The sequence below is a fragment of the Melospiza melodia genome, chromosome 4, assembly GCF_035770615.1.
Source record: "Melospiza melodia melodia isolate bMelMel2 chromosome 4, bMelMel2.pri, whole genome shotgun sequence".
Taxonomy (NCBI): Eukaryota; Metazoa; Chordata; class Aves; order Passeriformes; family Passerellidae; genus Melospiza; species Melospiza melodia.
Window position 1 is genome coordinate 96,250,233 of NC_086197.1, and position 23,687 is coordinate 96,273,919.

Below are 23,687 nucleotides of genomic sequence, written 5' to 3' on the forward strand. Positions count from 1 at the left end.
ATTTAATAGATAAGCAGTTTGGAAAACACATTTCAGATAAGTTTTTCAGTAGTAAACTTTTCTGTGCTTCAGATTATGAAGTTTTTTTCATTTTGCTGAGTGAAATGACAGTGTGGAACTAATGGGTTGAAAGATAAGAGGTTTACACATGAAAATTCCAGGCTCTAGTCTGAGTTTTTTAAATCTCGTGTGAAATGAAGGCTTTGTCAACTTTTAAGATGTTTGCTGATTTAAAAATGTTGGTTTTATTTCTAGTCCTTATTTTGTCTATCTTTTAAAATCTTGGAAGTGAAGAACTTTCAAGATTGACTTGGCAGTGGCACGCAAGTTGTATGAGTGACACTTATGAAGGCAGAACAGTAAATTTGAAATACAATCCTGAGGACATGTGGTACTAATAGGTGTGTTTCATGGATCCATGTGACCAGATTAAAAAGTGCTTCAGGCCTCTCTTTGCTGCATAGTCTCACTTGTTCCTATGCAGGAAGTGAAGAATCATTCATTAGCACTTAGGGCAAGGTGGTTAAGTCATTAAATTTTTTTTTAAATGTGTGTAATATTGCCATGTCACAGTGAGCTATACAGAAGTTTACCCAAGTTTCAGAAATTCTGCTGAAAATTGTATGTGCAGTATTTCTAACTGCATTTATTGTTGCTGTAGTTATTTGCTTTCAAATTGCAAAATAAACCCCTTGTTTCTGTAATGGTTATGTTCAGGCCTTTCTGGCACGGGAGAAAATAGCTTTTGATGGGTAGACAAAACAGCCCAGATATTTTGTATGGTGAGTATCTTTATTACTAAAGCTGTTGGTTGGTATAATTGAGTGGTTAACATGAGGTCTTTTTGTGAACTAGATGAAAGAGCTGGGTATAATGAGCTGTTATAGTTATTGTAGTAAGATGTAAATATACTTCATACAATTTGAGAAAAACATTTTCCTCTTCAGTGTAAGACAGAATTAGTTTTGCTTTTATGTAGGATTTGAACATCCATACCGGTCTGTGTGCATTTTGTGTTAACTTTGTGACATCATCAAGTCTGATAACTTCTAAATACAAGGTTTAATAGATGGGGTTTTTTAGGGAATTTCCTAGGCAGTAATGGAAAAAAACTGTCTTTTTTTTTTTTTTTTTTTTTGCTTTCCCTGTTTCATTTCCAGTGAAGTGAAGCAGAGTGTCACAGCCTGAACAGCCGTTTGGCAGCAATGTGACATCGCATTGCTGGAGCTGGTCACAGATAAAACCAACATGGAAATGTTCTACCATACCACTCGTGCTCAGATCTTTCCACAGCTTTCTAGTACCTTTCATATATTTACATATTTTTTTAAAACCTCTGCCCAGTTGGAGAGGAACGGTGGGGGAATGAGCAGCACGGGGAGCTGGCGTGGAAATCAACAGTGTGGAAATCCACCTAGAACCAGAACCCCTTGCCTGGGGTGGTTGTAGAGCAGTCTGCTCTTGGCTGGGAAAGTGGTGCACGGCAGAGCAGGGAGATGAAAAGCAGATGGAGCTTTTGAGACAGGAATAGAGGTTTCTGGCAAGGGGATGATGTGAGATGCACACAGAAAACTTCTGGGATGAGAGGGAATGAGATATGTCTAATAGCCTGAGGGGAAAAAGAGAACTTAACCCAAAGAAAGTGAAAAATTGGTCTCTGCTGTAAAGTAGCCAAGTAATTGCAGGGAGTCATTGAGACAGGTGGGAATGTAATCTCCAGTTAAGTTGAGCAAGAGAAAGGGCAGAAGAGGGTAAGGAACGTCTTTGTACCAACAGTGAGTTTTATCCACTCTCCCTGTTGCTGTTAAACAAATACGATGTCATGACTTGCAGAAATACAAAGTGTCAATTTTGTAAGATTCCCTGAGGTAGAGATTTCTTTGGCTATCTATCTATGTAACTGATTCTTTTTTATAACTACAAAAAGCTTTCTGTCAGACAGCTTTCTGTCTGGGGTTGTTCAAAAAATATTTGTTTTAGAAAATGAAATATAAGTATTCCATGTTGTGCTTGCTGCTTATCATTGGTTTTGTGATACTCAGAGGTAATGATTACAGTGGTGGTTTTGCAGCATTCAAAACCAACAAAGAACTGGGCAAAAATTTGGAAGCCTTTTGAGATGCTGGAGTACTGTTTTCCCCCCTTAAGAATGGTAAAATGTAAAGCAAGAAAGACCTGGGATTTCTTTTCCCATATCTAATTTTCTTCTCTATACTAGAATTTACATTCTTAAATAAATTTCGCTGAACTTCTGTTGCTAATGTTTAATGAATACTTTCTTTATTTGATAGAGGTTACTTAAGGTATATGCCAAGATATTTGATAGAGAAAAGCAAAATATTTATGATTTTGAGAGTCCTGTTGTTATCCTGGTGCACCATAGAGAAGTGCTGTAATTCAAACAGCTTGTATAATGTCAGAGGGAGAAAACTGCACCTTGGTGGTTTGAGTTGAGACTTGTAAAAAACTTACTGTTGGCTCATACAGTGGTGTTATGATTTGTTAAATATGCCTAAATAAGAACCTAGCATAAAGAATTTCCACTTACTATTAATGTCATTCCATGTAGCCTTTGTATAAATTACTAGCTCCCCTGTAAAGTTGCAGTAAAGTCCTTATTTTGAGCATTTTAGTTTATTGTGCAGTAGTAATGATTAGGTTCCAAATGAAAAAAAAAATCTTAAAAATGCAAAGAAAATATTTTCAATATGTGCAAACAAAGAAATGTAAATATTTGCTTTTCCTTTGAAACAAACTCCTTTTGGCATGTCTTTAAGTGGACTTCCTTAGGATGACTTGAATGTTAAGTTACAGCTTAGACAGTTGTACAAGTAGAAGTTAATTCAGTGTCCTGCAGAACAGGAGCCAAACCTTCATTTATGGCGTTTTTGTTATGAATTGAGCCAGTTAGTGGACTTGTACTTTGCTGGTTTCTTTGCTTTTGATATATGGTTAATACTGGAAGGAACAAGTATTCACTGAGGTAGAAATAGACAAGGCTGCTACTTACTGCAATGCTATCCTATCTGTGTATTCTCTGTTTTAAGTTAATTTAACATGATGATAACTGAAACTTTTTAGATCTGCTCTGTGAGTTTGCATCTTTCTTTGGTCATTTTATGTTTCATTTGTTTCCTGTGTTTTGGGGTTGAGAGAATGGGAGGGTAATACCTACAGCAGATGAAATTGCCTTGACACCACACCTGAAGGCTGTAATCTTCCAGTGCTGATTACACAACTTCATAGTGATTATGGTTCTCAAAGTGGGAAGCACTGTTAAAAGAATAAATTATTTCTGGTGGTTCTTTAGTGAGTGTTTTTCTTCTCTGCTTCTCCTAAGCTGTGCTACTAAACACACTCCTCTATCAGTAAAGACTGAAAATTGTGAGCCACTTGTTGCTGTTCTCTAACTTTTCAGGGAGATTATTGAGCTGAAGATAACATGGTTCCCAGAAATGGAAGGTAGTTTTATTTGTATCTTCAAGGCAGAATCGAGTACAGTTTCTTGATTTGTGTAATCCTTTTGCAGAATGTCATCTTTGTGCTGTCATATCACAAGGCCCATATGTTTAACCTGCTCTATTTTTGCACTGCTGCTCGGATATTTTGGCATTTCAAATTTCCTCCTTGTGTTTTAGTTTCTCTGTATGCTACAAATCCTGTGATGCCCTGGTTTGTGTTATGCAAGTATTATGATCTCAAATATTCTAGGAATAACAATCTAAATAATCAAATTAAGTGATCCAGGAGAGTGGAAACAGCTCTAGAGGTGGTGAATCATAACACACTTTCTCAGTCTTGTTTTGTTTCCTGTGCATGTTTGTTATTTTAAGTTCCTTAAATTTCTCTATCTCAAAGAGCTTTCCTGTCTTCCCTAGTTTTATATTATCAGGCTGAAGTGTTTGCAGTGTTCCCTTTTCTAGGTGTTTATGCCCTACCTAGATGCAGCTTTACTTTAAAATAAGCTGCTGCTTCAAAAAGAATTTAAAAACAAGTTTTTAATGTTGCCACTTGCCATGCTGTATAAATTTCTGTCCCTTGACTATTTTATTTTCTGTTGCTTGCTTAGTAGTCATATAACAATACATATATTTAATACAGAATGTTGCAGTCTTGTTTTGAAGATTGATTCGTGAACACTTTTTGAGTCTGTTCATTTTGAGAAGGTTTTGTTAGAATAATCAGTGTAAAGCATAGATTTGATAGGTTTGATTTCCAGAAAAATGCTTATGTGATTCAGAAGCACAAGTGCTTCCAGGTGAGTGGGTGCTTTCTTCAGTCATGTAGCCCTGGAAGTGAAGGTCTTTTTTTCTTTATGTTGTCTTAATGTAGCTTTTACTTATTTTTGCCCATCCTGCTTTGCCTGCCTTGCCTGTGAAGGGCTGTGGAGTCAGTTCTGTCTGTCTGCCAGGGATCTTTGTGGGTGTCATGTGCCAAGAGAAGGTGCTGCCGTCAAAACTCAGTGGTGGACTTTCACTTCATGTAGTCCTGGCTTACTTTTTTGATCCAGGTATTCTGATTTCTTGCTGCCGCTTGAGTAATCTTTCTCTTTGGCAGCCATTTAGTGTTCTGCATTCTCTCTTTGCTCTGTTGTTTTTTTTTTTACATGGTGGTTTATCCACATACACTATATTTTTCTTACTGGTAGTAGGTTTTCCTGAACTCAGCTAATGATCAATATCAGTCATGAAATTATTTTGGATACGTTCTATTTAAAGATTTAAATTTAAATGGTTTTCTCAGCAAAATCAGCCAAAAAAACCCCTTAGATATGCAGGTAGCTGGAGTTGCTTTCTGTCTCCTTTAAAGATTCTCTCTGGGCTGGTTGCTGCTCAAATGAAAAGGAACTGTAAGAGCTCTAAAGCATAATGATATTTTCATGCCACAATCAAACTACATCCATTAAAGTAAGACAAACTGTTTTGCTTGTGAAACATAAATATTTAGTTTAGGGAATTATATCGATAAATTACTGAAATTTAGTAGGAGGAGTTTATCTGTTACCAATCTAGATGCGTCATAAAATATGAAATTTGCCAAAGATGGACAGAGGAACAAAAAAAGGTGAGATAAATCTCGAACTTTGCTGTCTCGTGGTGATTGCTCATGTTTTGGGAGCTCTGTTTTAATCTTACTTTTAAATTGGCATGATTATTTGGAGAACATACAGCCAAAAGAAGAACTGAAATCTCCTTGGCCACCTGTGTGTAATTTCCTTGGGCATTTTATTGTGTACTGGTACCCCCATGCAGATGTTCTGACAGTGGCCTCCCAAAGACATTGGCATTAAAGTTTGTTTGATACTCATTGAATGTCAGCAAAAATTAAATCTTACTACAAAAACATAGGAATTTATTCTTCCTCTGCTTTTGTTTAGGAGACAAAAATCTAATGTTACTAATATAATCTGTTATTAATATTTGTATGTCTGGCTCCTCTGTTTGGAATTGATGGAAATATTTTAAAATGGGACAGGTGAAAGATCCTCCTCTCAATGATGGGAGCTGAGGGTTAATAATTAGATAATTTTGAGGTTTCGTGAGGATTTATCTTCACTGGATCTTTAATTGCATTAGGAAATAGTGAGCACAAATTGCTTTGAATTTGGTGGTGTTGAAAAGCTGTTGTTTTTGTGGAACTTGTCCATTGGCCAGAGCCGTACACCACAATTTTCCACCTCTTATCTTGGAAAGTAATAGAAGTAGCAGGGAAAATTGTGAAGTTTTTGTTTTCACTCTCGAGTTTCCTTAGTGAAATAAAAATAATGAGCTGCTGGGGGATGTCACTAAGCATGTCATTATTATTTTCTTTCAATGTTTCTGTTTTGACTTGGTGTTTGTAATTGAATGATTGCAGTTGGTGCTGTTTGTTTTCTTTTGGGATTAGTACCTAGTTGTGATTTAGTCTTGCAGGTGGTAAAAGCTTTTCTGTTGATTTCTAGGTTTTAACCCTTGAAGTTGCTGTGAGATGTGACTGTCATTCACACTGTTCCCATTATTGTGAGGTTTATTTTTACCTGACTGTAACAGTTCCGTTTTATTTCTTAAGCTTCCTTCATGGATTAAACCAATGTAGCTGCAGCTGTAAGGGGAAATGACAGAGTATTTCTCTGACTAGTAAAAGGGAAAGAAACCAGCACGGTATTTATTTTTTTTTTTTTTGTTTATTTGTTTGTTTTTTAATCCTTAACCTGTTTACTTAATTCCAGTAAGGTTTGTAGCATTTGGTTTCGGAGGCAATCGGCTGGTTTGATGTTTCATGGCCGGACTATCAGTGTATTTCAGAAGAAACTGTTCTCAAAACTCGCAGTAGTGTGCAGCTCGATGTCTGCTCAGCAGTGTTGCTTTCAGCCGCCCTGCAGCGTGTGCTCGCTGCAATTGCTGTTCATTTTTAATTCGATGCTTTCCAAGGCGAGGTTTTTGCATAGAGGATCTGTCAGGATGGTTTGGTGTCAGCTGAATTGAGCGGGGTGCTTCGGTCACCTCGTGCACGGAGCGTGTGGGGCTGGGAGCAGGCTCGGGTGGAGGTGCTGTGCCCCAGATGAGCTCCTGTTGATCGGGCTGAAGCGCTGCTGCTTGACCCTCGGGGGCACGCTGTAAGGCCCATCTGTTGGGGCTGCATTTCGCCTCAGGGAAGGTTGCTTCAGTTAAGGTCTACAGGGACTGTGTTTAGCAGACATTAAAAGTATAATAGCAAATTGATTGGGCTTTTCTGCATGTGTTCGGTGCCTGGCTCTGCTCTCCCTTCAAGTGGATGGTTGCTAATGGGACTTGGTGCAAACTAAAAATGAAATTATTTTGCTGTTCTTTCAGGTTTTTTTGATGTTAATCCTCCTCCTCTCTGTTTTTCTGGAAGATTAAGAAAATCAGGGAAAGAATAAATTTTGGACATTTCATTCGTTAAATTCAATAGGAGGAATTACTTGGAATAGTGAGGAAACTCTCCTTGGAGAGCCATATGTGTGTCAGCAGTGATGTGCAGTATACCATTTTATTTAATGCATTACATCATAGTCTCATTGTATTTTTATTCACATTTAAATGTACACAAAAATTAGGGCCCAGGTGTATAATATGTGGTTTAAAATCTGTACATTTTAAATTGGGAATAATTTGGATTTCGTTTTTTTCTCTATAGAAAATATCCACATTAAAAAAACTCGGTCAGTGGCTTGTTTTTTTCAGATCCTTAAAGGAACAGAATAATCCAGAATTTAAAGTGCTTGAAAAATGCTTTTTGTTTTCTGTGAAAATGACTAGCAGCATCTTACAAGTTTTTAGGTATTATTTTTCGTTTCAGGGTTGTTTTAAATAGAGTTTGAACTGAAGGAACCAGCTAGACGCATTTAATTGTGTAGGCACTAACCTTTTAACATGAAAGTGCTACTAAAAATACCTTAATGTTCTTGATAATGAAGACTGCATTATTTCTAGCCACAGGTAAAATAAGTACAGGTAAAAATAAGACCTGAAACAATGCCTTTGAGGTAATGATTCCTCTATTTAAGCTTGCACGGTTTTGCTTAATGAACACATTTTAAATGTCACTATTGTTTCTAAGCTGTTGATCTCTTGGTAGAGGGAAAATTTGTAGGAGGAGAGAAAAATGTCTGACCCCTCTGAGAAGATTTTGTTTTCAGTTCTACCTTGCTGCATTTGGCAGATGCTGCCAGTGTTTGCAGACTTGGTGAAATGAAGTGTGGGTTTAGTAAGGCATTTCAGAAAGGCATTCAGTTCTTGCCTCTAGATCTGTGATTTTTACATCAAGTCGATTCAGGTGCTCGATTAGGTTGAAAATAGGGACAACATAAGCTCCAAGATCATGTTGTGCTTGCTGTAACAGTTCTAAATTTTAGTAATTAGTCAGCCTTTTGAATGGAGCTTCTTAAAAACTGCTATTGTGTATGCAGGCTCTCTCCAGCAGTGCCTGTTTTTGATGCTCTATTGTTTGGGATGACCCCTGAGCTGAACTCTGAAACTCAAATGTCTAATGTTCTTCATCAGGCCATGGTCTATAGATCCATTACAATGGAGCTGGAGCCTGCCTACAGCTTGGGAGCAAACCCAGACCTGTCTGTCACTGGCAGGAGGGGAATGCCACAAGCGCCTCCGTTCTGCTCGTGTCATTCTGCTTTGATAGTGGCAGGCAGGCTTCAAACAGATCCCCTGCCTGCGAGAAAGGGACTTAGCAATGGGCAGAGAGACTTGCTTGAACTTAGCTAAAATCTGTTTCAGTGTCTCTGTTCTATTACCAGGATGTCTGTGCTTTTCTTACTTTGTTTTCTCCTCTTATGCACATTATTATTTTCCCACATGTAGGCTTTATGGATTTGGGGTGAGAAAGAAGGGTGTAATTTCCATTACTACCTTCCCTTTGTAAAGGAACCTTTCCCTCTGTTAGATCATCCCAAGCAGATACAAAGTTGTATTGGATTGAAAAGCCCCAGTCATGGACTGAAAGGTGCACACTCTTTTTCTGTAGTCCAAGCCCATCTTGGGCTGAGTATCTGTGCACACATCTTATTTGCTTGTGTCCTGCCCTCAGCCCCTTAGTGAAATTCTGAGAAACAAAAAAGTGGGTGAATTGGCAAGCTCTAACAGACACAGTGTTGCAGTTAAGTCTTCAGAGACTTAGTAGCAGCCACAGCTCTGACTGTAAAACTTATCTTTCTGCTTCATCTCGAAATGGGCAGGTCAAGAGACCGCCCAAGTCAGTGTCTTTGATGTTACATACACTGCAGACTATTCTCTGAAAAGCTTCCTGATATTTTCTCAGTGTAAGAAAGAGAAAACTACACACACTTGAGCTGTGCTGGGCACTGGTCTTTCACAGATTCTCTTTGCAGCCTTTGCCTCTTTAGTGAGGGACAGAACTTGCTCAGTGAGGCAGAAACTAATTCTAGATTTCTTAGTACTGGGAGGCACCTGATCACCTGAAATAGGCTGGTTCTGGAGGCACAGAAGAGGAAACAAAAACAATGTGTGCTGCATTTTTATTTAACAGGTACTAGAGAAGAAATGGCTAGGGCAGTGAGTTTCTGGAAGGAAGGAGGGCATTTTAAGCTGTTTTTGCTCAACTGGATTAGAGTTATATTTTTTCCCGTTTTTAGACAGGATTTTGAAGAGCTTATAGAATCATAGTTCAGTGTAGCACTTCATTCTCAGTTTTCAAATTCTATATTCTTCTACTTGGTTGAAGTGCTGTGGGCAGCCTTTTTTATTCCAGTTCCTCTGATAGAAAATTTTGATACCGTGTTAATCTGTTAGCCCTTAGCAAACACTTAGGCTATTAAACCTGAACCCAGCAAACATTTAAACAGTAATAACTAAATTAGCTTGTTACTGGTTTCTTATGTCATTAATAACCCCACTTGTCATGATAGCTTTTGCTGGGATCAGTTGATTTTTACATGTTTTTCTCCAGAAGAAGGTAGATAGCTTATAAAAAACCACAAAGCCTAAGCATTTGCGTTCCTTAGGCTGTAAAATTGGAGACCTGTGATTTTGTGTCAAGGTATGTTTCACTGCACTGGCAATGTGAACTAAACTGTCATGGTTTTGGTTGATAATTTTCAGGGGTTTTTTTATCTCCTCTTAGAGGAATTAAGTGGATTTCATGCCTGTGGAATGGAGAAACCACACACCTGTGTGAGCGTGCAATTTTCCCCTGCCCCAAAATGCTTTCACAGAACTTGTTCAGGGTTATGTTTTCTCATTGCTTTCCCACATGAGACCAGACTGTAAACCCAGGCAGCTGTTCAATACTCTCATACTCTGCCTGTGGTCAGCAGCATAACATATCCTCTCAGTCAGAAATCTGCTTGCAGTGTTTGTGGGGTGTGTGAGAGCAGCCCTAATGCTGGCTGTGGGTGTAGAAACTCGTACTGACTGGAAATAGCTTTGAAGCTCGAACTCCTCCTTGCAAGTGTTTGGAAGCAGTTTCCTTTGGTACCTTTCAGCTGTGGGAAAGGCGGGGTTATTTATGGAGCTGAGCTGGTGTGAGGCAGCTGTTGCACGAGTGCTGTGTGTGCAGTGCTTTGCCATCCTTGGCTGAGCAGCTTCCTGTCGGGACCACTGATCCGTGTAACTGCTCTGTCTGTGGCAGAAGTGGTTGGGCTCTGTGCCACTCTGTGTGTCCAAACCTGCTTCCAAGTGTGGTTTTGAGAAAGCTGCATTTGGATAGCTTAAACTGAGAGGGAGGTGAGTTGGTGGCACAATTAACTGTAATGAATTGTTCAGTTTTTCTGACATTATGGATAAATTTTGCTTTCACAGTACAGTTTTACAGGCTTTATTTTTGGGATCATTTTTTGGCCTAGGCATCAGTTGAGGAAGTAGAAGATGTCAGTCTCATAATTGCATCTATTGTGAGCCTGGCACAGTGGAAAAATTAGGATTACTTGCAACAGGTTTTGCTGATAAAGCTTCTGACAATTTCCTCCAGGGATCCTAAAATGCTGTTACAGTGCCTGTAGTTAGTGGCTCTTAATGCTCATGGGGCTGGGAGCTTCAGCTTGGGGCCAGTGGAATACTTTTTTACTTGCTAGTGACAGATTGGGAGATTGATTGTATGTCATAAAAGGAATCAATATTACTGGGGAAGGAAGTGAGACATGGGGAGGGAGCATGGGAAGCTTTGTGTATTCAGGGTGTAGAAAGGGGAAGAAAGTAAAGATAGTGGACACATGGAAATTGGCTGTGTAGCAGCAAATAGCCTGTATGGCTTCCATGGGTAGGAGCTATGCCTTCTAAATTATTACACCTTGTTTGAAATTGGGAGGGCGGTCGAAGAAAGGCATGTGGTGTTGGTGTAGCATTTAGGAACTCTGTATTTGATATACCTTCGTTAAAGCAAAAAGGTGTTTAAAAGGTATCTTTCTTTTTAATTTGGAAGACAAAGGCCTGAAATAGTTGGTCAGTTTTAATAACAGATGGAATGGAGGATGATTTTTAAGGATTCTGTGGTTGGGATTTGTTATATTGCTGGTATCTCTTGAGATAAGTGTTGGTTCATGAAACCAAATTACCCAGGGTAGTTAAAACTAAAACTTGTAACTGGGAGCATTGCTAAAGGGAATCTGTTGTTTACACTAAGGCAAGTCTCTTTTTATTGATAAAAGCACTGGAATCTACATGGTGGGTGAGAATGGGAAATCTAAACAAAGCAAATATCTGTGATTATTTTAAAATCTGTCACAGAAAAAACCTGCTAGCATTGTAGTGTTTCAGAAAGATGCAGATAATGTGAGAAGTCAGTAGTAGAGACTCTTACAGCAGAGGAGCAAACATGTTAATGGTATCTTCAGATTTTGATTAATGGTGGTTTTTCTGTCATTCATCTCAGTGTGTTATAGACAGTACTGGGCATGTAAACAGTGATGGTCAAAATAAGGAGCAGCACCTGTACCTTAAAAGCAGAATAGTTGAACACATCCCAGTTGTAGTGGGAGGATGTGGTGGAGGCTCTCCAAAGTGGTTGGGGTGCTGAAGCAAATCCTGAGCATGGAGAGGCTGAGTGCGTGTGTTCAGTTTTGGGAGGAGGAGGGCAGGGTTTTTCTGTGTTCTGTGATCTGATAGGGAGGGTTAAAATGGAGGAGGCAGAGTCATCTCAGCCCTGCAGCTGCCAAGGATGAGAGACAAGAGACAGAAGTTGCAGCACTGGAAATTCTGATGAGATGTTGGGAAACTTCCTCCCTCCCCCAGAACAAGGTTAGTCAGCCATTGAGAAAATTGTTCAGAAATAGCAGAAATGCCAGCCTTTGAACACACCCGTTGACAACCCCACTGGACAACAACACAGGCAAGCTGATCTCATTCGTTCCTGTTTGAGCAAATTTCACTACCTGGTCTTGGAGGTTCTGTCAAAAATGAGCTGTTCTGTGATGCTGTGGCTTTGTGGAAGAGAAAAACTTAAAGGCCCTCATGGCAATTGAGCAGGTTACCAAGATAAAAAAAGGTGTATCAGTAGGTATTTACTGAGGAAGAACATCCATCTCCATAGTTTATGCTTATACAGGGAAAGAGCATGATCTCTGCAAGTTTTTTCTGATCCATTTGATGCTTGTCTCTATCTGCTGAGGTACAGAGCAGAAAGGCTGATGGAAGTGACCCCTGCTGGCCACAGATTTCCTCTGCTGATTCTGGCCTCTGGAAACGTTTTGCAAAACCAAAACAAACAGTTTAGACCATGCACACGAGGGAAACTATGCTGGGTCCATGTGGGAGTGCTTTAAACCCTGAGTAGAACTGAAGTGCTGTATTCTTCTTAAGGCTCTAGTGTTGGCAGGGGATGCTGGACTCAATATATGCAGGATTTTCCATTTTTCCCTTTTGTTCCCAGTGAGCAGAAGCAGTTACACTGTTGATAATAGTAGCTGTTTCCTAACTGTACATTTATTAATGAAGCAATGAACCATATATATTATAAATAATAAATTTGAATTTGTGCAAGGTTTTCTTTCCAACCTGTCTAAATAGATCTGAAACAAAAGAGCTACAATTTGGATTTGCTCTGTTAACATGCAACAAATACAAACTTTGATTTCATTTTTGGTTTTTTTTGTCTTGCAGCATAAGCAGCACTATCATGGATGTAGGCAGCACAAAAGAGCTGCAGTTTGGATTTGTTCTGTTAACATCCAACAAACACAAGCTTTGATTTCGTTTTTTGTTTTTTTTTGTCTTGCAGCATTAGCAGCACTATCACTCTGTTAACATGCAACAAATACAAACTTTGATTTTGTTTTTTGTTTTTTTTTGTCTTGCAGCATTAGCAGCACTATCATGGACGTAGACAGCACAATTTCCAGCGGGCGTTCCACGCCGGTGATGATGAACGGGCAGGGAGTTGCTGCCTCCTCTGCCAAGAGCATTGCCTATACCTGCTGCTGGGATCACTGCCACGCCTGCTTCAGCTCCAGCCCGGACCTGGCCGACCACATTCGCTCCATACACGTGGATGGGCAGCGAGGAGGGGTTGGTGTTACCTTTGGGTTTCGTTTCTTGCTTATTTGCTGATATTTTGCTCTTGAATGACAGCACCAACTTTTGTTTCAAAATTCCTTTTTTCTAGCTAGTGGCAGGAAAGTTAGTGGCCTAACTTGAAAAATATAGTCAGTTATTTTCAGTAAATTGAGATTTCCAGAGTTTTGATAGTGTGTTGATTTCAATATCCCTGAAGTGCTTACACTTGGAATTCATTTTCTTCAAACTCTTAGTGTACCTGTTCCTGCATGTGAACTCAGGTGAAGTCACATCTTAATTACTGTTACCAAAGGAGTTTCACTGCAGGTAAAATCCATCCCGAATGTCCAGAAGGGAAGATGTAACACTGACTCAAGAGTACAAAGTCTTAACGAAACAGCTCTGTGTGTAATACTGATGGCAAGTTTGCCTTCTATATAATTGCATCTAATTTTTTTTTTTAATTGAGTTGCGTATATAAACATGTAAATTCCAGTCTAATCCCTGGTCAGATGATAATTGGTCTCAATTTTAATGTTTAAAAACATCTTCAAGTAGAGTAATTTCAACTTTGTACTTAACTACCTCCCATCTTCAAGCTCCCAAATTACCTCTGATGTCTGGAATATATCATGTAAACTACCTTTACATCCAGCACAAGCAATCTGCCTGCTTTAGGCACTGTGTGTTGCAGCTCTTCAATTTCTGGGAGAGATAATATCAGTTCTCAAAGTAGAATAGTTGTTATCTTTTGACTTTTTGCCCTGTCAGTTCTTCAGAAGGAAAATGTTAAGCTGTTGCACTTTATCTTCAGTGAATAAAAAACTTAAATAAAATGCTAATTTGCATTACTTTAAATAATTTATTATGTAAATATGTCACTGAGACAGCTGTGACTCTGACTGTATTTAGATAATATTTTTTGGCATGATCGAACTTTTCAGTTTCATAATTGATGGCTTTTTTCAGTCCAGTATCTGAGCAGAATCATCCATCCAGTGTAGTGGCTTTTTAGCCACCCATGAGATGATTCCTGAGTTCTGTCCACAGGTGTATAAAGGTGTTACATGAAACCTGCATGAAACAGTGAAATGAATAAGGTGTGTTTGGATCTTCGTTATCCTATCCTTTACATTTCTTTAAAAGGGGCTGGAAGATTTTGCAGATTTTGGTTTGGGTTTTTTTCCCTGTATTTTCTTTCTTGTCACTTAACATTTCATGTGACGTGATTTGTGGATATTTTTATTTAGAAAATATTGGACTATATTTGTATATTTGAAAGAGGAGGTTGTTGGAAGCACAAAGTGTCTAATAAGTGTTGCATTGAGTTCGCACTTTTGAATGCCCCTACTGGAGTTAATTTTTTGGCAAGTTCCAAGGCAGGGCTGTGGAAGGGGGATGTGTCCTATGGGTTTGTTTCAGGGATTTGTCTGCCACCTGCCGGTGAGGTGTTCAAGTGTGTTGGAAATTGTCTCCTGCTTTTCACGGGATTTCAGACCTTACTTAACTGCAATGGCTCTACATTTGAGGAAAAGTGGGGGTTAAGTAATTGCTTATTGAGAATGGAAAGGAATAGGATAAACATCTGTGCATGGTAAAATGTACTTTTTCCAGCTAATACCGGGGTCATGGCTTCACTCCAAACCAGATGCATCCATGATGAGCCTGGGAAGCTTTTTGACAAAACAGTTTTCCTTTTGAAAGATGTTATTTCAGAAATATTTTGGGATCAGCTTCTTGGGTTCCCAAGCTGCCTTGTGTAGACTTCTGGCCCGTGGTTGCAAAGCCAGGTCCTTGTATTTCCCCCATCTGTAAGTTCCAGTAACACCTTTGCCAAGTGCCCTGCAGTCTGCAGTTGCTGCTGGAAATGCCAGCACGCTTATGGAGCTGCTGCAGAGCCAGAAATCTCAGAAATCTCAGAAATCCCAGTTCTGTGGTTTTGAGGGGATTTCAAAACTGAGGAGCGACAGACCCCAGAGGTTCAGGGACTTGGGCCTTGTGTCAGTGGGTGTGGATCAGTCCCAGCCACTGAGGGGTTTCCAGCTTTGTCTGAGTAAAGCTGGTTATGGATCTATTGTACAGCAAGAACGCAGAACTCCTGTGGCTGTTTTTTCATTTGGAAAATAACATCTTTTGAAGGGTGAGGGGGTTTTATTCTTCAAAAGAGAACAAGAAACTGAAATCCAATTAGTTTCCTGCATTTCTGAAAACCTGTGTTATGAACAGTGCTGTTCCTGGGAACTTTCTTTGCTGTGACAAATTAGGGCTTTACCTCCCTTCACCCACAGACCTGTTGAGGAAATTCTAATGAAAGGCAAGTTCATTGAGCTTTTTTATTCCCTCAGTTACAGATAAACACAATGAGAGAGAGAAAAGCAGCATGAGTAAGTTCTGCTCCCCTTAATGCACTATTGTGCACGTGATTGTTCTGTACACTGGAATCACAAAACAGCCATAGATTTTGAATCCTATGAGAATTGGTAGCTTCCTGCATCAGGAATTGAATGTAAGGCCCTAACTAGAAGTATCTGGTATTCCAGAATACAAAACTCCAGTAGATAGATGGCATTGCAATTAAGAGGTTTTACTTTTTCATGCTCAAGAAATAACTTAATTGCTTAGGAGAGCAAATAATTATATTTCTGTAACTACTACCATGAAAATGCAAATTTTTTCATTTAAAAATGTTCTGACTCCACATCTGGTGGATACAGATACTGAGTGCAAACGCAAATACAGCAGACCCTGTTGCTCTTGATTGTGTTTATCTGCAGGAGCATCTGTCTGTTGGTATTGTCTTCCAGTGACCTGTTCTTACTGAATACTTGGAGTTGTAATTATTTTTTCCTGGGTGAGATATGAGAAGTGTGTTTCAAAATAAATGGTTATTGTTCAAAATTCTTTCAAGTGTTCTGAGATATTGTAAAAACAGCCTTCTTTGCTAATGTGCTTTTTATTTACTGTTCTCTCTGACTTGTGTAAACTTTTCACGTTTTTGCTCTATTAGGTGTTTGTTTGCTTGTGGAAAGGTTGCAAAGTATATAATACACCTTCAACAAGTCAAAGTTGGTTGCAGAGGCATATGCTGACACACAGTGGGGACAAACCTTTCAAGGTAAGGCTCATTGTAACATACATTATCTCATTTTTAGAAAAATTCTCTTTATTTTTCCTAATACAGTATGTTAATTCAAAAATACTATCACTGGAGTGAGCTGAAGAAAAGTGATTTGAGCTTTCTTCTTTACAGTAATAGTACCCAAAAGTCCTGTTCTACAAAAGCAGGTGAAAAAACTCTTATTGCTTCTCTGTCCCTGTTTCTTTTAATCTATAAATGGCAGGGAGTGTAAGAGTAAATAGTGCTGAAGTTCAGGGGGTTTGTGCATTTTGAGGTTGAGCTGCTTGCACTGTAACAGTGAGGTATTTTCTCTCATAATTTACACTTGCACATTGAGTTTTGGATCGTGGCTGATGGTGACATTCCTGCTTGAGTAAGAGCTGCTTTTGTTAAATTCAGTGGAAACACTGGCAGTGACTGTGGTTCATTCTGTGAACAGAATAAGGAAGTCAGAAATGCAGGACCAGTGACCTGAGTGTATTTCCTGCACAGTATTTTCTAACTTTCTCTTTCTTTCTCCCCTTAATCTGTACCTGCAATTCTAGGTATAGTAGTGTTTATCATTCCCATATCCACCAATCCGTTATTAATGAGCTGCTTCATCCTCTTATGGATACAGTTGGGGCAGTTCATAGCTGTCAGTCCTGGATCACTTGATGGTAAGTCCCACCCACACTACTTCAGACTGAAGTTCTGCCATGTAGGATATGAAAATTAAATAGGATTTGGGGTTTCTTTTGAGTTTAGGTAGCAATTTATGCCTCCTGTTCTCCCATCCCTAACCTCACCAAGTTTTAGTCCCTGTCTTCCCTCTCTTCTCTTTCTCCTCAGGTAAAATCTTCCACTTTGTAAAAAATATATTTTAAGGCAGCTTTATTACTAAAAGCACTTTTCTGTTACAAGAGTTTCTTTCTGTAGTTACATTTTCTATATAGGTTTTAATAATAGTTATGACAGAAAACAAAACTAAATTAAACTCAAAATCAAAAGAGTAAAAATAGTGCATTGCATGTGAAAAAGACTTTTTTACCAAACAGATTTTTTTTTCCATACTGAACTGTGCAGTTTAGACTGAAAATTTCTGACTCAAAGTAACCACAGGAAAATGAGTTTTGAGGTTATCGTAGCCTGTGTTTGAAGGAATGAGTTTCTTGGAAGGATAGCATAAGGATCATACATCCCTGCAAGTTTGCAGATATGGTTGTGCCAGGAACTGATCTAATCTTAAATCCTAATCTCTGATTATTAATATTATAATTATTAATAATAGTGGTAATAGTAGCAGTAGTAGTAGTAAAGAAAGCAACCACGAGTTACCAGAGGAAACTTGTACCTTAGGTTTTCTCTATTTTGGAATTAAATATTTTGTCTAACTCAAAGTGTAATGGCAAGCTTTGTTCTTGGATAAAAGTCCTTTAATAGCTTAATCTGTCTTCTTATTTGGTCTAGATGAAAGGAACTCAATTGTAGAGACACTGGGTTGAAGAGGTGGCCATAGCTCAGAAAGCAGTACTATTTCTGAGTGTCGGCCTTACCTAGCAAAACTGAGGTTTTTGGCTAGGCTGGTTACAGCTAGAGCTCTAAAATTGTCCACTGATAATAATCATCTTGTGTTCAATATCTGTTGTTTCACCAGCTGATTTTCTGTCCTTTCTGGTGCTACTGAGGGAAAGAACAAAACATTGGAGGGTTGCAGTAGTTAATCATCCTGGCTCAATGTGTGTCACTGCAGCATTTTTTCATACTGTTGTCTGGAGTCCCTCTGTTTGTTTTTTATCCCTGTATTTCTCAATCTGTTCCTGGGAGCTTTGAATGGAGGATAATTGTGGTCTGAGTAGAATTTTGTAACATCTTTTGTTCCCCTGTCATTTATGCTGAAATAAGCTTCAGGGCTCACATGAGGTAGCCAAGTATGTGAGTGTCTGTGATGGCAATCTAGTAATTAGCTGGCTCCTTTCCTTCATTTGCTGCTTCTTTTTTTTTAATGCTAACTTTAGAAATCTACTCTGAGACAAAAAACACTTGAAGTGTTGGATATTAGTCTTGACCAGTCCAAGAACAGACTTTTATTAATTGTTTTGTGGCAGCCAGTCAAAAATGGAGCCAGTGTGTCCATTTTGTGCATTTAGCTTGTCTCATAAATCTTAATTGCTCACCTTTCAGGGAAAGCCAGATTTTTTAAAGTCAGAGTTGATTTAAAGACCTGTTCTTCATAATTACTGCAGACAAAATATCTCCCAAAACCTAAATTGCAAATGAAACTTCATGACGGTATACTGAAATCCTAACATAAAAGGAAGGAATCTTTCATTTTGGAAAACTTGCAGGAAGTAATCATTCAGTGTTTCAGTTGAAAAATAATGTTGGGACTTTTGAGGAAAGCTGTAAGAAGTGGTAATGGAAATAGTACAGCTCTGTGCTGTTGTCTGAAGAACTGCTATTTAGAATGTTTTAAAGAAAAACAAAGAATCTTAGCTAGGAAAATGACAACTAGAAAATTGGAAATCTTACTTTTGGAAAGGTAAATTAAACAGTGACCAGAAGAGAGTAATAAGTATATCACAGGTTGATATATTCTACATTTCTAGTGAGAAGAAGAGAGAAATGTAGTTTCTTAAATTGAGAAGCATTGGAGACCGTCTCAAACATAACTCCCTTTGGCACAGAAGGATATATCCCTGTCCAGCTCCCCTTTTGCTTGCAAATGGGCTCATTTTATGTAGTTGCACATTTTGGGTTTAATTATCTCTTTTTGTGATACACATGGAGTTGTCCTTTGACTAAAAGCTCCATTCAGCTCTAAATGAGCTGTTCTGCTTTCCTATTGGAAGGTCTTTGTGGGTTTTACCTGCCCTTTCCATTCATTCCTATCAGCCATGTGACTGTGCAGTTCATTTGTCACAGAAATGAAATTGCAAAGGCAAAATGGTTCATATCTTCATGAGTTTTTCCTTTTTTTCCTGGTTGTGTGGCTTAGTATGTCCCTCTCATCATGAATATTGCACAGAATATGCACAGAAAAGGTAAATTTCCTTATGGATACCTATTTTTGAGACTGTTGTCATGCTAGCTCCTTTTTTCTTTGGAGCAATATTTTGGTAGTGTACATCCAGCTCCTCTCTGAGTAATTTCCTTCACAGTCTGATTTTAGCCAGTCTTTTTCATATTTTTTGTCATTGTGGACATTCATTGAATATAGGTATTCTTTCCAAAGACATTTAGTATGCTCATATTGTACATGATTTTACTGAGAGTTGAGAGAGTAAACCCTCAACATTATTCTTTTTTAGATCTCTTACTGCACAATTTTGCAGCTTTTTAGAAACCAGTGGAATATTGTGGATTATCATCAGCATACAGGGCTGGTCCTGTTGAAGGTTCAGGAACTTGGCTCTCAGACCTTATAGACAGGATGTAAAGGAATAATCTGCTGAGTCAGAAAACATCCTGGTTTCAACAAACTGCCCTTGGCAAGTTGAAAAGAAGTGAATATTAAGATATTCCATCTTTCTTGTCCTTAACTTGGCTGCTACAAGTATTGGAATAGTTAAGGGAGTTGTGACAACCTGTGTTTTCCAGCATGGTTTCTGGTGTAGGGGCAAGATTAAATTAATCAAGTATTACTTGGCACTGAAGGTTACTTGAAGACACATCAAATGAGCTCTTAGATGTTGAGCACAATGAAAGGACAAATGGCAAACGAGCACAAAATAGTGGGAGATTTTATGCAGAATAATTGCATAAAATAAAACTAAAGTAAAAATTTAGGTAATAATACTTGCATGTAGCATTAGGATTGGGGTTGATGATCTCAAAGGTCTCTTCCAACCTAAATGAATCTGTGAGGATGCATGTGGGAGTGCTAGCAGCTGCTTCCACCCATGGATTCCAGTGGATGTGCTCTTCAAGAGCAATCATGCAAGGTCTGCTCCTGTGGGGTAAATGTTGCTAGTGACAACAAATGGCAGTGCACAGGTTCATTGCAGGCTTCTCCTTAAAATGGGGGAAGAAAGTAGTGTTAAAAATGAAGTTGGGTGCTCCCTGTAACTTCCAGAATTCATGAAGGGGTGACTGCATTTGATACAACCCTCAGTGTAATGCTTGGTGAAATGTAGAAAACACAGGCGAGCAGCTCCAGTCTTCATTGGCAATTCATGTCTGTTACTCTCTTGGCAGAATATTTTCTGTCCGTCAGAGCATTGCAGATGTAAAATATAAAGGCACTCTGCCCAAACACTCAGATGTAGAGACAATAAGGAAGTTTATCCAGATGTCTAAACTATTTCTGTTAGATTTACTAGAAAAAATTACACATTGAATAACACAAATAGGAGATTTGGTTATTTTGAATTTAGAGCAAAAAGCTGCATTGCTAGATACTTTTGTATCCTGTTTGTTAAAGTCACTGGTCATTACTGCCCATTAATAATGGTGGGTATGGGTACACTGGAGAAATTAAACTTCTTACATGTTTACTTCCTTTCTCTTGAAGTAACATATCCACCAATCCGGACCCAATCTGTTGTATTTCAAATTCAATGCAAAATTTTGAGATTTAGGTTTTGGGGGAAAAATGACAAGATTGGTTCAAAGTTGTGCATAATAGTTGAGTTTGATTTATTAGAAGGCCTCTAGAGATATATAATTATCTGGTGGGAAGCTGATTTGGTGTGACTTACCGTCCAGAGATCCTGAAGTGACAGCCTGAACTGCTCCTTTATCTTTGGAGAGAAGAGACTTTACCCATTAGTAACGGATTGCTGGATATATTATTTTAGAGAAAAAAAAGAACAAACAGGTAAGATTTTTTCATTCTCCTCTTCTACTATTTCCTATCTACTGCAAAGGCATTCTCTGTCATCTTTGATCTATCAGCTGTTGATTATTTGAAGACATTATCAGGTAGTCTCAAAGTACACAGAATCTGAATGTAATAATTTCTGCAAATATTTTGTACTGTGGCTGTAGACTATTAATACGCTTTCTGGAAAAAGACAATTTCTAGTTGCAAGTAACAGATATTGAGGATCTAAGGATGTTGGTTTAGGGATTTTGAAAATAAAACTTGGGTAGAGCAAGAAAAGTTAGCAGTAGCTTCTGTAGGTAATCCATATAGAATATTTGGGATTGTTTGCTCTGTACATGACAAGAAAAAAGTTATGACATCATGAGTAAACCTGCAGTTTGTCATAAAATAGTGTTTTCCATCTGACAAGAAGTCCAGTTATGGTTTGAAAAGTTTTAGAAAAGTGCCTGACACATAGTTTGTGCTTTTTTCCCAAAGATGTTCCCTTTTTGTTACCATATTTAACTTGGAATATGATAATGCATGCACTGTACCAAGGCTTTAGGTTATTTTGGACCTATAGCAGGCATTGTTAAAACTAAAATTTTAATTTCTCAGTGTGACTGAATTTCAAGATCTAGGCTGGTTTCCAGCTGTTTTTTTTCCTGACGGTGTTTGTGTGATCAAGAGCTGGAATCTGAAGTCAGGAGCACATTAGTCAAAGTTAATCCTAAATTTCGATTATGTGGCTTACTTTCATGCAGCTGCCTTTATGGGCAAGACAGCTATTTCAAGGACAACAAAAAGGAGAGGAGAAAATGTTTAAACTGATGCACACATGCTTTGTAGACTTATCTGTCGATTGGGAGTTGAACAATCTTTCCTAAAAACAAGTGGTTTGGGTTCAAGGTCAGCTTGAGGGGTTTAGCAATCTAATTTAGTGGATGGTGGTCTTACCCACAGCAGGGTCTTGAAACTGAATGACTTTTAAAGGACCCTTCCCACCCAAACCACCCTGTGATTCTGCAAGTGCAGATTTTAAAGAAAGGAAAATAGTGTTTGTGTTAGTGTAGTGTAATGGGATCAGCATCCAGAGTGTGCTGGGACTCACAGGTGTGCTGGGATTTCTTCCACTCTAAGTCACTAGAATCTAAGTAGACAATATTGCTGTTGTTTGAATGTGGGAAATCTTAGGGCAAGGTAAAAAGGCATAGAGGGGGATTTTGATAGAAATCTTCACACTTCTTAAGGTGCTTATTAGTGGGGGAGACAGGGAGGAACAAATACAGTGTGAGGGTTCCTCAAGCTTTTTGTCAGGGAATTCTACATTTGAGTTAGTTCATTACATAGAGAACTTTCTCTAACTCTCTCTAAGAATTCTTCCCTTTTAAAAAACACAACAAACACACAAAAAAAAAAGTGAAGAACTTTCATTTTTTGCCTGTTGTTTTCTTGAAATCTGTGTACATGTTTTTAGTTTTTAGTTTTAGCAAGTATTAAGCACAGTTTTTCTCATTGTGGACACTGTATTTTACTACTGATCATGGAAAACCAATTGCTAAGTCTGAGGCAGAAATAGATTTCTCAGTTCTGCCAGCGCTGTTAAAAAACAGCACAGTTGGGATTTAGGGGCCAAAAGTGGGACATGTGGAGTTCTAAAGCTGTTTTCTTGTCTTCCAATCAAGAAGAAAAATCAATCATATGCATACACAACTAATTGCAGCCAGTGATGAAATGCATGTTCTAAAATTACTTTTCTATTACTCATGTAAGCTCAGAGAACAATAGAAAAGGGTTGTGCTTCCCTCTCCAGTGGTATAATTTAAATATTTCTTTTGCAAATAAAATAATTGCAAATATGAATCAGATACTTATAAAAGTACCAATAATTGTAGCCAGTACCAGCTTAGTTGCTGCTGTCATTGTATGTTTCTACTTGATTGTTGTTGGATCTTATTTTTCTGTTGAGAGAGGACATTTCCTTTAAATGAGAACTACCATAAATGCTCCTGAAGTAATAGCAGCATCCCAAAATGAATGTATAAATAATTGTTACTACAACTTGACTGAAGGTAGTTTTAGACAGAACTGTAAGGCAGCTGTGCATTGAATTTTATAGCGTTTACACAGAGCATTGAGCTGTTTCAAATTTCACGTGGGTAAGGATGTATTTGTTACTTCTTCCTTGTCACAAGAAAGGAGCATGTTAGAGGATGTTACTGTTGCCAGATGGAGAGCATTGGAGAGGTGTTGAAACAGTAACAGTGTTTTGAAAGGCAAGGGAATGTTGGTCTATGAAGAGGGAAGTTTGCTAGTGCATTGTTCAAGATTATTTTTATGCTATACAATAAAAAATATAGTATGGCATAAAAAATATTGTATAATGAAATAATTATTGAGAGTTAAAAATTTCAAACATATTTCAGAATACTTTTTTTGTTTTTCTTTTTAAGAATTGCATGGTCATTAAGAATTTGGTTTTGCTTTAGTGTGTTGGAAGTTGAGGCAGAAAAGTCACAGCAGGCTGTCGAAGCTCCTGTGCCACACAGGCACTGATGCAGTTGTTGTGTTTTTTCTCACTAGTGTGTAGTTGGTGGGTGCAATGCCAGCTTTGCATCTCAGGGAGGACTTGCCCGTCATGTGCCCACACACTTCAGCCAGCAGAACTCTTCTAAAGTTGCCAGCCAGCCAAAGGCCAAAGAGGAATCTCCATCTAAAGCTGGAATGAATAAAAGAAGAAAATTGAAGAACAAGAGAAGACGATCACTACGTAAGTGTTCCGCAGAAGTTCTTGAAAGGTTTGTCTTGGAGTGAAAGTTCC

At 38.4% G+C, this 23,687-nt stretch overlaps 1 protein-coding gene across 1 annotated transcript in view; it reads left to right on the forward strand.

Moving 5' to 3' along the window:
• AEBP2 (AE binding protein 2) overlaps positions 1-23,687 on the forward strand; it is a 41,300-nt gene that overhangs the window by 4,849 nt on the left and 12,764 nt on the right. The window contains exons 2-4 of the mRNA XM_063155676.1: positions 12,767-12,974; positions 15,970-16,077; positions 23,450-23,636. Coding sequence (XP_063011746.1) covers positions 12,767-12,974; positions 15,970-16,077; positions 23,450-23,636 — 503 coding nt within the window. The remainder of the gene's footprint in view (positions 1-12,766; positions 12,975-15,969; positions 16,078-23,449; positions 23,637-23,687) is intronic.